At 31.7% G+C, this 14,922-nt stretch overlaps 1 protein-coding gene across 1 annotated transcript; it reads right to left on the bottom strand.

Moving 5' to 3' along the window:
* Positions 1-3,432: 3,432 nt before the first annotated feature.
* On the bottom strand, positions 3,433-4,722 carry LOC149557968 (F-box protein At3g22350-like). The gene is made up of 3 exons (XM_089830532.1): positions 4,015-4,722; positions 3,726-3,899; positions 3,433-3,525 (listed from the first exon to the last, which is right to left on the bottom strand). Exons 1-3 carry the CDS (start codon positions 4,720-4,722, stop codon positions 3,433-3,435), a joined length of 975 nt encoding a protein of 324 aa, XP_089686658.1.
* Positions 4,723-14,922: the final 10,200 nt, after the last annotated feature.

Below are 14,922 nucleotides of genomic sequence, written 5' to 3' on the forward strand. Positions count from 1 at the left end.
ACAAGTTTAAAATAAGGATATTCAAGGTAAATACATAAAACTGCCATATTCTATTTGTAAATTTTAGACATAGTCTTATATGAAACACATTCAATTTTTTTTAAAAAATAATCTTAAAGACTTCAAATAAATAACAAAAATAAATATAAATTTCTAATTAATTTAAACTTAACTTATAAAATTAAATTATTTACTAAACATTCAATAGGTTTCATAATTACAAAATTTCTGAGCTCATTTTAAGCGCATGGAATTTTCCAAACACAATAACATTAATTTTCTTTTTCATGCTTGGCAACTAATTAAATCGATTTCTTCATTAAAAAATTAAATGTACCCTCTACTCTAAATTAACTCATCAAAACATTACAGTTTGCAAGATTGAAAGAATAAAATGCATGAATTGCAAAGGCATGTATTCGTAATCGAGATTGATAATCTCAAACATCACAGTTGATTATATGCTGGATGCACTTGATCTTAGGAATCTCACATTTATGAGCATAAAATTGATAGAAAATGATAGTGATAATCTAGCACAAGGCATGCATGTCCAACCAAGATAATACAATGTTAAAAAAAATCTCCCCTAACATATTTATAATTTTTCAAACAAGGCTGTTTTCAATCAATAGTAAAGAGAATATCAAGCGAGTCAGCATTATCATCTGATTCTTGGTAACTTCAATCTTATACAAACTTGAATGGGCTGACATCAAATTTACAAGGGATTCTTTATGCTGTACAGCAATGGTAAAGTGATGTATTACCAAAAAAATTGATAGCTACCATATTTGTAATCTTTTTAGCTCAATTCAATATATAAAAGTAATAACAAAGGGTGGATTAGGATACTATCAAATGCCCTTAATGTCTAAAACTTACGGCTTCATACGCCTGCATATTTTACTAAACAATTGATAAAAAGCATATGACAATATCTTCAAATTACCAAGTTTATCCGTGTGAAACATGGTACAAGGCAAACAATTGGATTGAGAAACATCCTACATAGAACACACATTGTTATCGGTATGGATAGCATGTGAAAAAAGGTATATATAGGGCATGTTATACCTAAAATTCTCCAAGCCAATGATCATTTGTGAGTTGAGTGAAAAATGGCATCCCAAACAAAGATAATATGTTATTTTGTGTTCCTCCCCACCATGGTAACTAAGAGTGAGGGACTCAAGTTAATTTTGACTATTTAATACTTTTAGTTGGGGCATCATTCATTAGAGTACAATGTTAGTACAAATTATTTAGATATAGTATTATGTAGAAACTATAAAATAAAGCTGATTCGGTCACTTCTTGTGCTTTCAATTGGTTTACTTTTCTATGTTGCCTTTTCAGCTTAAATGATTTTATCACTTAGTTTATTACTGATTTACTATTCTATTTTAGTTTTATTCACAGAGACCTGCATTGGTCCTCCTTATTTTAATATATCTTAGAAAGCATGGGCTAAGACTTTCTAGGAAAGAAAGCAGTTCTTATTGAGCAGATTCAAGAGCAACTTGAGATTAAATATGTATTGTTATAATATATCATTAATCTCAGTATATAACTACAAAATTAGAGAATATCAAATATAAGTTATAATAAACAAAAGTAATAACTAATAATAAAATTGAAATATATCCAAAATAAATGGAGAATTAAGAAAAGGGAGAATGGGGAGATTATTGAAAAAGGAGATATAGATCAATATATAATATGTTGATTGAACAATCCCAGTCATAAATTCATAGTGCAGTCATTTGAGTGGAGTTGTGGATATCTCATTCTATGAGATTGAGAAAGTGAATACAAGCATCACATTGAAGGGAAAAAAATGTGCTGACGGTGATGTATAATAAGGAAGGAACTAATGACATTTGAAATATCATTTAAAAAATTTACTACAACCAGATTAAAATAGTGAGAAGAAATTGAAATGTCAAGCTTAGTATTTGAAATCAGTATTAGACCCCATGTTGCCTTTTCAGCTTAAATGATTCTATCACTTAGTTTACTACTAATTTACTGTTCTATTTTAATTTGATGCACTTTTTATTTACAAAGACCTACATTGGTCTTTCTTATTTTAATATATCTTAGAAAGCATGGCTAAGACTTTCTAAGAAAGAAAGCAGTTCTTATTGAGCAGATTCAAGAGCAACTTGAGATTAAATATGTATTGTTATAATATATCATGAATCTCAGGATATAACTATAAAATCAGAGAATATCAAATATAAGTTATAATAAACAATAATAATAACTAATAATAAAATTGAAATATATCCAAAATAAATGGAGAATTAAGAAAAGGGAGAATGGGGAGATTATTGCAAAAAGAGATATAGATCAATATATAATATGGTGACTAAACAATCCTAGTCATAAATTGATAGCGTAGTCATTTGAGTGGAGCTGTGAATATCTCATTCTACGAGATTGAGAAAGTGAATACAAACATCACATTGAAGGGAAAAAATGTGCTGATGGTGATGTATAATAAGGAAGGAATTAACGACATTTGGAATATCATTTAAAAAATTTACTACAGCCAAATTAAAATAGTGAGAAGAAATTGAAATGTCAAGCTTAGTATTTGAAATCGGTATTAGACCCAGTAGAATATATAATATCAATCAAGAAGGGAATGGAGATGATCATTCATCTAGAAATAGGAAGCAATTATAAAGAGGTTTAGAGCACTGCGGATTAGATGACTAAAACACCTTCTCATATTATATATGAGAGGGTTATCAATGGTTACCCACTCAAAAAGGACATGTTGAGGAACAATACAAATGTTTTGGCTTCCAACATTCAATAATCTATTCTACCCCATTAAATAATACACTGAACAGTGCATTTATTCAAAAGTATAAATCACATTCTAAATGTTCTAGGTTTTCATCGTTCTGTTAGGTACTTTTTTTTTACAAAATTTTGTTTGGAAGCATTGAACATATAAAATAAATTTTTATCTGTATCAGATTTTGGTAGAGAATATTACAATTTTGGACAAGCACAAATAAAGACATTGTGAAGAAAAGCTAACCTTGTTCACCTTTCAGGTTCTTATAGTCTTGAATGCTCTTTCTGTCTACGCTGGTCTTCTAAACCAAGAAATCACCTTCACAACCAAAATAGAAAACCATTAACTTTAAATTCAACAGATATGATCAAATGTTATAACAAACATCAAAAAAATTTATGTACCTCAAATCTTATGAACACAAATCAAATTTCCCAAAGCAAGAAGCAAATTTCTAGATTCAAGAGATTACGAGAGTGACAGTTAGTTATGAAATGAAAACTAAATAAATAATCTGATCGGTGGTTTTCAAAAGAAGTTATCCCTAACGATTTGATAACAACTTAAATAAATTTTGTGGTGAGTACATTAAATAGTTTTGAATAGTTAGTATATTTTCAGATGTTACACGGATTTCCTATTGAAATGTTACACGGATTTCGATCCTCCACAGATCGGAGGTCCTTTATATCACTGAAGGAGCCTCTCGGCTAATTAGTTTATTTAAACTTATAATAAACATTCAGAACAACCCAATTGAAAATTACTGCAAAGCTAAGTCAGGCCTCAGCTCCAAAACGTATGCATTGGCGACGTATGATAAGTTCTCTACGTTATCAACCGCTGCGAAGCAACTCTATGATCTATTTTCTGTGTTGAAGAAGACCAAATTTTTACCTCGTATTCTTACGAAACAGATAAAGTTCCCTACTACGAGGCACTTGAATCGGTAAAACGTTGGTATATCGGATCGATCTAAACCCACAGTGGAAAAATCGAACACCTCTTGAGGCATCATTCCAATTACCTTCCACGATAGATTATTGTTGTTCTCTAGCTCCCACAAATATAAACCAAATGGATCCTAAAAATGTTGACCCACAGAAACAAATGAGAGGAGGCATTTCAGGATGTGAAATCGGCATTGGCAAAGATAAGCTGATCATGTGACATGTGCAATCTTCTTCAATGCTGAAAACCATCAGTTCATCATGTATTCTTAAACTGGGGATGATCATCAAACAGAAAAATAAACCCTTAAAGAAAACTATATTCCTTGGAAACCGTCGGGGAAGTTGACGTTGTATAGTAACCCACGACTGCTTCGAACGGTCATAAACCTCAATGAAGGTCTCATAAACCACTACTACCTGATATTTGCCGTCCTTCCATATAATGTCTCCCACAGTTGTCCCATGCTCTCTCTCAAGTTTTTTAAATGGAAGCTCCACAAAAGTTTCTGTTCTTGGATTACATACTATAATGCAATCAACTGAGAAATCCACTTTTACAGTGCTCACATCCTGAATTCGAGTGCGTGTTTCGTTTAGAGGATTGTACAAAAATTTGCCCATATATCTGAGCCATTTAGTTGGCATTAGAATTAATCCCCCCACTGCTCCCCATATCTCCCGACGAATAGGAAATGCTTTCACTTCCTTTGTTACCACATTTAAACGGTAGCAATCCGATAAATCACTGATAATCAGGAGCCATGGTTGCTCTCTGTAGATTTCCCTCCTCCAGGTGAGGAAATACTGAGAAGAAATTATGTTGTTCCAGTCGTTGCAAACTCGACGGAAATTGGCAAGAGATTGTATTGGAAGCCGCTTCAAAATGCTCTCTGTTATATCATAGTTTAACTCAGACCACATATAATCTGCAACGAGTGCTTCAGATTGCGCCATGGAGATGTTAGTAGAAAACCGCTGCGATGGGTTATATGATTCTCTTTAATGCAAGCAATATAAATAGTACACCGATTCGGTGCGCCCAAGGGCTAAGGGCTCTCGAGGTGATTTTAATTATTATGTTTAGTTTACATTATCAATGCTATTTGATTCACGTCCAATATATATTGTTTTTCAAATAACTAGTCCATTGCCTTCATCACATCACATCCAATATACTTATTGTAATTTTTAATTATGTTATATATACAATATGATATTGTCTAACATATTATTATTATTATTTATATAAAACCTTATATTGTAAAATGTTTAAGATTTATGTTTATGTATAATTTATTTTATCATATAGTTTTTTAAAATGTTTTATATAAAATATAATATCATATATTGTCATATAGAAAATATAATATGACATTATAATGTTGTAATTATAATAGTTTCCTAGTTCAAAGCATATAATAAAATAAGAGCTGCATTGTTAGAGCTTGTGTCCCACATATTATGAAACTAGCAATCACACTTTTGTGTGCAATGGGTATGCTAAAGATATATTGAAGATTGTTGGTAAACAAATTTGTCACAACGGAATTTTTCCAACAGAGTGTGTGGCAAACCATTCACAACAGTTGGATAGGCCCTTGTTATGTGGCCTTTCTCTGTGTTTGGAGGGGTAGCTCCCTCGTATGATATGATTTTGAAGCTTTTCGAATAAAGAATCTAAAACTAAAAGGTGAGAAAGCTCATGATGACGAATGCACCACATGACTCCAAGGCTTTCCCGAACTACTAAATTAAAACCGCTAGTAACAACAATCAAGATCTATGCTTGAAAACTATTACTAGCACAATGCTGATCCACAGATTTATAAACATCTACACCATACCGTGAGAATGCTCACTACAAAGAGAACCAACATTTCTAACAATTTAGATTTGGAAGAAGAGAACTCAAATTGCATGTTCCTTTATTTTCTTGCACCAAGAACTCAAGAGGAATTTCTGATTACAAAGACAAAATTTGTACATACTTTGCAAATATCATCTCCCAATCAAAATTTTAGCATAGTGCTCCCTTTTTCCAAAGCCAAAAAGTCACTTTACAAAGCCTAAAAGAGCCCTTATATAGACACAGAGGTTAATAACTACCCTTCTATGGTTAGTAACTACCCCCCAAATACGTGATTTGGATGAGGTTAATTAACCTCAACAAAATTAACCAATGTGACTTCAAACTTGGACCTTAGATATTTTGAGAAGAAGATTGAATAATCAATCTATGCTAATATCCTTTTGTTATTTGAATGATTCATTCAAGTTACATTACTTTATTGATGAATGCATATCCTCCTTCTCATGAAGAGATCAAGAGCATGTGGTGTGTATGAGTGTGTTGAATACAAACTTTATGTTTATGATCTCTCCAATTGTGCTTATCTCTATGAAATGTGATTTTCTTCCATGATGACATCTATTGAAAGGCTGGCCCTTATATAGACACAAGTACCAAAATTCTCATTTTTTTTGCAATTATCACATATTGTATGAGAGTATCACATAACATTCCATTGAAACAATTAGGTGCCCAGTCTATAATTTGATTCATACCTCTACAAATATTTGATAAAAGTTGGCAAACTTTATGATTCATGCAATTACTGCATCCCCAAGAGATAGCATTTTATTGACTGATTCCAATGCATTGACTTCAGCTACTTGTGCATGTAATAAATGTGCCCTTCAAATATATGATGCTATCAATTATGATATATGTTTCTTGATGACATTCCTTAAGGTGGCTCTGTTAACAAAATGCCCATCTTTCCAAGTCTTGTCTTCACCAAGATCCACAACTAAACTGGCAACTAGCTTGAGTACTTTGAGGTAATTGGATGAACAAGTCACATGCAATGTTAATGTTTGTTTGAGCATTTTTTCAAGCAAATCATGGAAAACACTCTTCTTGTTTCGACATCCACAACACTCTAATATGCTTTTGTGGAATCTAAATTCCCAAACATTGTTAATGGGTACCTTTCACTCGATGCTCAAGAGCCACACAATTGGCATCAAGAGCTCTCTTTTTTTTTAGACAAAGACGACAACGAAAGTACATCAATCGTAGAGAATGAATTGATTTGTTTGGGAAGAAACTCATCTGATCATATATCTTTATGAGACTGCCATTAATGGTTGACAAATATAAGATGTGATTGACAACATCTTTACTTAGATCTCTATCAAATCTATTGCTTGTAATTGTGTGCCTTCACTACAAAATCTTTACTCAAGTGCAATTAACCTGGGCCACTCACTGCATTCAAAACTTCATTTCTAGAAATTGCACGGTGAGGAGATCCAAAGAGTTCTACTATCTGTCTATGACATTTATTGTTTCCAAAGAGTATCATGGCACACCATTAATTTTACAATCACTGTTACAATTTTCAAACTTGCCTTTAGATTTGGGTATCATGAGTACTGACTTAGAATCTTGCCTTGACAGATCCTTCTCAATCCGCTTCACATGGATGGCCAATCTCAACTCCATGAATGAATCTAGCTAGGGAATCAAATTTGAAAGAATACAACTGTGTTCCATTCTCCACTTTCCATAACTTGACAGTCTGATCTGCACCGCTAGTTATTAATCATGTAGAATCCCTTGAGACATCATGGCACCAAACAACATCATTGTGGCCCTGATACATCCATGGCATTCAACATTGTGTGCATACCACACATTGGGCACGTGATCCTTGACACATGAGAATAAAAAATTGCCGTCTCTATTATGCTTAAGAAATGTCAGAGGCCTCTTGTGCCCCTTCAATAGAATTGGCCTCATCTAACAGTCTTGATGACTCCCTGGTTTAAAGCCGTCTAAAATATGTTCCCAAGGGTTTTAGCAAGTAAAGAGGACCAAAATGAAATGCGCTACGATCTAAAATATTTTCAATGGCCTCCTCAAAGATGGTGACTTGAGGTTTTCGAATAGGATTAAAGTACTTCAACACCAATGTAAAAAGAATCTTTTGTAAACATGTCTCAGCTCTTTAAAATTGCTTTCCCAATTGTAGGTTCATCAATGCTACTATCATTGTTAGGCTTGTTCAATCGATCATCAAGTTACTCATTTATGACTATGGAATTCTGACCATACTTGATAGGAGAAGTCCAATATCGCTATATCCACTATTCATCTCATGCTCCTATCTCGGCACTTGCCTTTTAGACGATCTTACTTCCAGTGCTTAACCTTAATCAGCTAAACAAAGAGGTTAATAACTGCCTCATAGGGGTTAAGAAATATGTGTTTTTAGAGAGGTTAATTAACCTACTCCAAAATGCGTGTTTTGAAGGTTATCGTTAATCTTTTGAGAGGCTAAGAAAAAGCATTTTTGGAGAGGTTAATTAACCTACTTCAAAATGCACAATTTGAAAGTTATCATTAACCTTTTGAGAGGTTAATGGTTAATGATAGACTTGAAAACACATATTTTGGGTTTCAACATTAACTTGTGATAAGTTGGAGCTTAGAAGCTAGATTTTAACAATTTCAAGTGCTGGGCGGAGCTAAGGACGAGCCAAAGACATGAATATTCAAAAACTCATGAAAAATCAGAGATAAAATGGTCATTTCAATGATCAAAATGGGATGTATTTCACACATAACTAGGGGATTAATAGGTTCAAAAATTGAAACACTTTATGACTGGGTAACAAAGATCAATTACGAAAAAATATGTAAAAAGGAGAGGGGTAGATAGAGAACAATGACACTACTCTTTGTGAATAACTTTATTTACCTCTCTCTAGCTCTCTCCAATGTTCCTAAGTCATATCTCTCTAGCTCCATCTTCATCTCTCTATCTCCTTCTATCACTCTATCCATCTCAACCTCTCTATATCTCTATCTATTTATGTCATTCTCTCTCTCCTCTCTCATTCACTCCTTTACTCCAATTCTAATTCTCTCCTCTCTCTCTATATACCTCATTACTCACTTCCTCTCCAACTCACTCCATCTCTACTACTTTGTATATGTATCTCTATTTTTATCCTTATCTACCTTGTACTTTACTCTACATTTTCTTATATCCACATATTTCCCTATATCTATCTCGCTATATAAGTTTCTTATCACTTGTTTAAAAGATATTGATGTGAACCAATGTAAACCCTAATATCAATGTTTATTACTACCAGATCAGCATTGGTTTTTTAAATATAGATTTGGTACATTTGGTTATGAATATAGTTTCTATGTCCTTGAAAGTTATAAATGTATAATTTGAACTAAACATTTTTAATTAAAACATTTGTGATAAATATTAAATTCTTTATTAATAAGAGAAAAGAGATTCATATTAACTATCATAACAATGAAAAATATAGAGAGGAAAATAGAAAGAAATATTTAAGGAAATCTCTCACTCTTTATATGAAATAGGTAATATTTGTATTTATTTATTAGATAATTTTTAATTAATTCATTAATATTTATAAAGATAACTTCCATTATAGTATTCTTTATAAAAACTTATATATGAAGGAATTTTATAAACTTTCATAATTAGTGTTTTACTTAATGTTGATGATCCATTTTTGAAAAAAAAAATCAAAAAAATTAGTGACATAAAATTAAAATTTAAAGATATACTGTAGATAAAAGATTTTAGTTTTTTATATTGGTTTCGTGTCATGTCCACTAATAAGATAAAGACGATGGATTTTATCTTTCTAAAAAAATTATGGTTTAGACATGTTCAACAAGTTGTGTTGCTTACTCCAAGATCACAAAAGGCAATGATGTTGATCCTATGAGCACAAATATACGAAAGTTGTAGGGGATGGATGCAACTTGCAATTACTTTAACATTAATGAAGTTCTCTAGTTCAAAACCTTAGAATTTTAATGAACTCCTATCTTGATATTCTAATGTGTAAAAATAAATAGTATGAAAACATCTTAATGCACATAAGGACAACTAATATGTATAGAGGCCTAAGATCACAAAAGCCATTTAGTGGCTAGTTTCTTAGATTTACTTTCCAAATTTAACCTCACAAAATTATAGAATCACTTACAATAAGTAGGCACTAACCTACTAGAGACACCAATCTCTTATTTTTATGTGTGAGTGTTAACCTAGTAAGTTTACATAGACTTCTTTTACCTAAGGTCAGAGTAAAAAATTAGATTTTAGGTACTAAATGTCAACAATAATTTTGAATTTTAGATGTTTTGAATTACCAATCAATTCAAAAAACTATACTTACTCGTTAAATGATATTCTAACAATGTTGGACATAAAACATCATTTTTTAGTTTACATGTTTTGTATTGATATCCTCCAAAATATTTCAAAACACACCCCCTTTAGAGGCATTTATAAGACATTTATATATACATGACAAGTTGTAATTAAAAACATATGTTAGCTAGATCTAAATATTTGCACGCCTAGTTAGTCTCAAGAATAGTCTTGTTTATGCAATCTCTAGAAGATGTATATATGTGTTACAATAAATCTTCAAGTTGAAAGAGGTGAATGTGAAATAGATTAGGCCTAGAAGGTTTTCGCATGGTTCAACTCAAACATCTCCACCTAATTTCTAGTAGTAACAATATAGAACACCCATTGCATTATGTTGAAACTTGAATATAATTTGTCATCAAAGTACTAAAGAAAATAATGTTCTATGAGTTATCACTTCTTTCTTTTGGAAAAAAATAGTATTATTAGATCTTCTATATGCATATTCTCCATGCAAGTAGAAATACATCATCCTCAAACCTTAAGAAACATAGAGAAATATAGGGTTGTTGGAGAAAGCTCACAATTTAGGTAATAATACAAATATTTCAAATGAACTCCTGGATGTATTCCATCATTTATAGACATGTTATGATAGATTTTCGAAGATTGTATTAATCAATAAAGCTACCACAACTCAAAATTTAGATCTACCGTTAATATGATATGTATTTAAAATTTATCATCTTCATATTTTACATAATAGTTGTAACATTGGATGTTCACACCACCACTATGTCATCATTGCCAACAATGTTTGAAATCAATAAAAATAATTGAACTGAAAAAATCATACCTTAAATACAAGTATTTTTTGTGTAGTTCTATACCTGATTCTCACTTGATTACATATTTCTTTGTATTAGGTTTGGCTTTAAGGCTTTCAAACTCTCATTTAATGTTCATTAATATTTAGAAATAAATAGAATATTAACTTATGTATGGACAAGGTTGATCATTTGTATTTATTATTCTTCTCTTGAAGTCCTAAAATTATAAATTTTTACAATAGATTATATTTTGTCCCTTGATCTTTCCACATTTCATGTTGTAGTAAGATTAAACATACTATTTCATGTTATTCAATCTGAAAAAAAAGGAACAAGTGTCATGCTTAGGAGTCATCTTTTATTCAAGGGTTATGTCATAAACAACCATTGATCTCTTAGAAGTATCTATCCACTTCCAAACGACCAAATAATTGTTTAATATAGGTCTGAAATACCATTGTTCACACCCAATATAGACCCCAACAACAAAGCCAAACGGATAGCCCAACCTCGTGAAAAGCTTCCAAGGGTAGTGGTAGAAAAGAATACTCTTTTGATGCAAGAAATGACTCTTTAAAGTCATTCAATCTTAAGTACCAGTCTTAACCAAGAAAAATTACCCATTTCCATGACAGAGCTGAGTTTGGATTTGTCTGATGTCTCAAACTGGGCAATGTAGGCACAGATACAAGTAGTCCATAAAATAGCTAGAGACAACATAAAAAAATACAATATATTATTTTAGTACTTTGAACAATAACAAGTAAGCTAATTACTTTACAGTAAAATTAAAGCTTTATTTTATTTTCTAAGAATACAACATTTAATGCTAGAAGAAAGAAACATATAAAGGTTTATCATTACATCAAGAATTTTATCCAACATGTGATTTATCTTTAATGCTATAAAATAAAATGGCTAAATAATTTAACGTTACATTTGTAAATCTCATTAATCTTAAAGAATTAAATAAGTCGCATAATTTTATATCCTATTGATAGTAATGTTTTCTATCGTTGTGCAATGGCCATGGTCACAAATGGCTGGTACATGTTATGATCTGTAAACCTTAGAATAAATCTTCAGTCCATTTTTTAAATATCCTACAATCAACGTTTCACTTGGACATATTTCTTTGAGGCATTTTTGTCAAATAGTTGAGAACAAAAAAATTGTTAATAAAAAAGAACTATTCATAAAAAATAGTTTAAGTACATTGTCTATGATTCTACATTTTGCATATCTTGAAATCATGAGGTTCTGTAGTAGATTTCTTGAACCGACTATGCCGAACAGCTTACATGCGTCGTCAAAGATAAAAACAAGTTGCATGCATATTTTGCAGCTGCAACATATGACGAAGTTCCTATACCATTTATGCGGAGATGGATGTCCGTACCCTGTCCTAAAGCTCCCATTTTCATATGGGCTGGGACGTTACTGGAAAATATTATGTAATGAAGGTTTCCACCTACCAATCACATTTGATTCATAGTTTTTTTTCACTACTTTTCAACAAATGCATTTTTGGTGTATCCTGTAATCAAAGCGTTCCATAATACCACATTTATTTGAGGCGTCTGGTTAAGCAGTTCATGTACGGTGTGTATGTTTCCACATTTTGCATAATGCATGTTTACCATAATGTTTCTAACTGTAACATCTGACAACAGTTTCCTGTTGATACTTTGATGGATGCTGATACCCTGTTCCAAAACCATTATTTTGACATAGGCAGGGGTAGGCTGGAAAAATAAAATTAGCTTGGATGGAACACATTGTGGGAATGCCCATGTCTTCTATTAGAGATCGAAATCTCAGCGTCCGGCATAATTATTTAATGAGTGTCAGAGAAATGGGATGCACGCTCTATTTTATGTCACCAAATCCTCTCAAACTTACTCACGGGATCAATGTTTGAATTCAAAAGTTAATGATGACTCTTACCTGAACGAGACAGAACGATACTGTAAGTAAAAGGTGGGAACAAAAATCAAAACACTGCGGGAATGGCTTATTTGGGCCCGATTACCTAAGGACTCCATGCTGACTGTGCTAGTTGAGCCCGACTCAAATTTATGGGAAGGAAGAGTAAGTCCCTCAGATTCAAACAAACCTACCAATGAAAAATAACGAGAATTTAGCACTCCAGATTAAAACAATGGTCATCCATTCATCTTATATGAAAAGCGTATAAGATGAATACCAATTTGTACCCAAATCTTAGAGGAAGAAAAATTGTTGAAGAGAAACCAAGTAGTGAGTTTCACAACAATAATTACACATAAATTACTCTCAAGTCAATAAAGACATGAATTTCTGTCAAGTCAAAGAGTCTTAAAATAGTCAAAGTAGAAGAGTTGTGACCTCTCATATTTTTCAATTACTTTTGTATTCAAACATGCTTAAATTAATGCTCTTATATAAAATTGAAATAATTAATATTATTGTTCATGTACCATATACTAACAAAATGTGTCATAAAATGAATAAAACATGTCACAATAAATAAAATGGTTCATACTAACAACATGATAACATAAGAATCTATATTGGATACACTAGCATGATAAGAAGTCATAAATATATATAACATGGTCTAACATGTGATAATATAATCTCTCTCTCTCTCTCTCTCTCTGTGTGTGTGTGTATATATATATATATATATATATATATATATTACAAAGTATATCATAATACACAATATGTGTCATAAAAACACAATCTAAACGTGCCAAAAGACCTAATATATCTTATATACAATCCTCCTTACTGTATGCAAAGAGGACTTGGATGGATCATCCTGTGTAACATGATGTGTCTCATCATTTGGGACATCCTTTGGGCCATTGCATGTCACATCTTGGGAAAACAATATGTACATGCTTAATTGAAATGAGCTTCAAAATCTAGCTTCCAAATAAATTTCAATATTTAGTACATAGCTACCAAATGTGTCAGTGGTGAGGTCCTATAATAGGATAGATAAATTTTAAAAATTTGATAAAGATCATAATGAACTATGTATAAATAACAATACAGACCTGAAAGGATGATGTTTGTACCTCCATCTAGCTTAGTCCTATAGTCCCACCAAAACTCATGGCGACATCATCCTAAAATCATGGACACATAAACCTTAAGTCAAAATTAAATATACATTAATTAAAAAGTATATAATTTACACTACATTTTTTTTAAATAAAAATATATAATCATACCTAAGTAGCCAGTGTCATAGATGTGTCTAGAGACGTTCTACCATGATGATCATTGACATCTCTAAAGTGGTCAAAAGATGGAGTCAAAAATAGACTATACTAAGGCCTACATTGAAAAGTATGATCCATCCCCTGTTTGTAAAACCAACATACATTATTATACATGAATCAAAGTTGAAGATAAGTTAATAACAATATGTACATAAAAAATAGTACAAATAATTTGTCCTTAAAATTTCATACTGTAGGTATTTGAGTTTGTGCACGTAACTGGTGGATAGATCAAGACTTGTACAAACATCTAATTGTGTAACAGATGACAATCCCTACAAAATTAGATTAAAAAAATATAGGAGCACATGTTATTAAATTCAAGTTCCAATGTACATTAATCAAAGTGTAATTCAAAGTGCATACCATGTAAGGGATGCCAACATCTAAAGGTCTCAAAAAATGACTATATTGTCTCCTAGGAGGAACAATATCATCCATCCTTTGTTAATTGAATATAAACATACATTAATATGGTTAATACAATTATGCATATATGTAGAAAGTAAAAATATATACTTTATAAATTTTAATTAAATATTTACTTGTTTCTCTTAACTATCTCCCTCCCCACAAAGAAGGTCAGAAAATGATGACATGTCAATATTATCACTAGTACTACTATGAGCAGTGTACAACTCATCATCAAAATCACCACCCTCAGCATCATGGTCATCCTGTTCTACAGCGACATCACTCCTAAGGGCCTCTGCATATACCTCCACAACTATACAGATGTGTCCAAGTGAATGAATATCTGACACCTGCATCCACTAGTCAACTAAATTTCCCAAAAGGGCACTCAATGAAGTAAGAGAATATGACATTGCT

Source organism: Cupressus sempervirens, chromosome 5, assembly GCF_028749045.1.
Source record: "Cupressus sempervirens isolate cs-2001-9-10 chromosome 5, ASM2874904v1, whole genome shotgun sequence".
NCBI lineage: Eukaryota > Viridiplantae > Streptophyta > Pinopsida > Cupressales > Cupressaceae > Cupressus > Cupressus sempervirens.

What these genes read in the sequence shown, in the direction of transcription:
- LOC149557968 (XM_089830532.1), bottom strand. Translation starts at nt 4,722, where the DNA reads ATGGCGCAATCTGAAGCACTCGTTGCAGATTATATGTGGTCTGAGTTA. An exon ending in GAATACATGATGAACTGATG is followed by an intron (nt 3,900 to 4,014) that starts GTTTTCAGCATT and finishes CAACATTTTTAG; the next exon opens with GATCCATTTGGTTTATATTT. An exon ending in TAGGGAACTTTATCTGTTTC is followed by an intron (nt 3,526 to 3,725) that starts GTAAGAATACGA and finishes TAAACTAATTAG; the next exon opens with CCGAGAGGCTCCTTCAGTGA.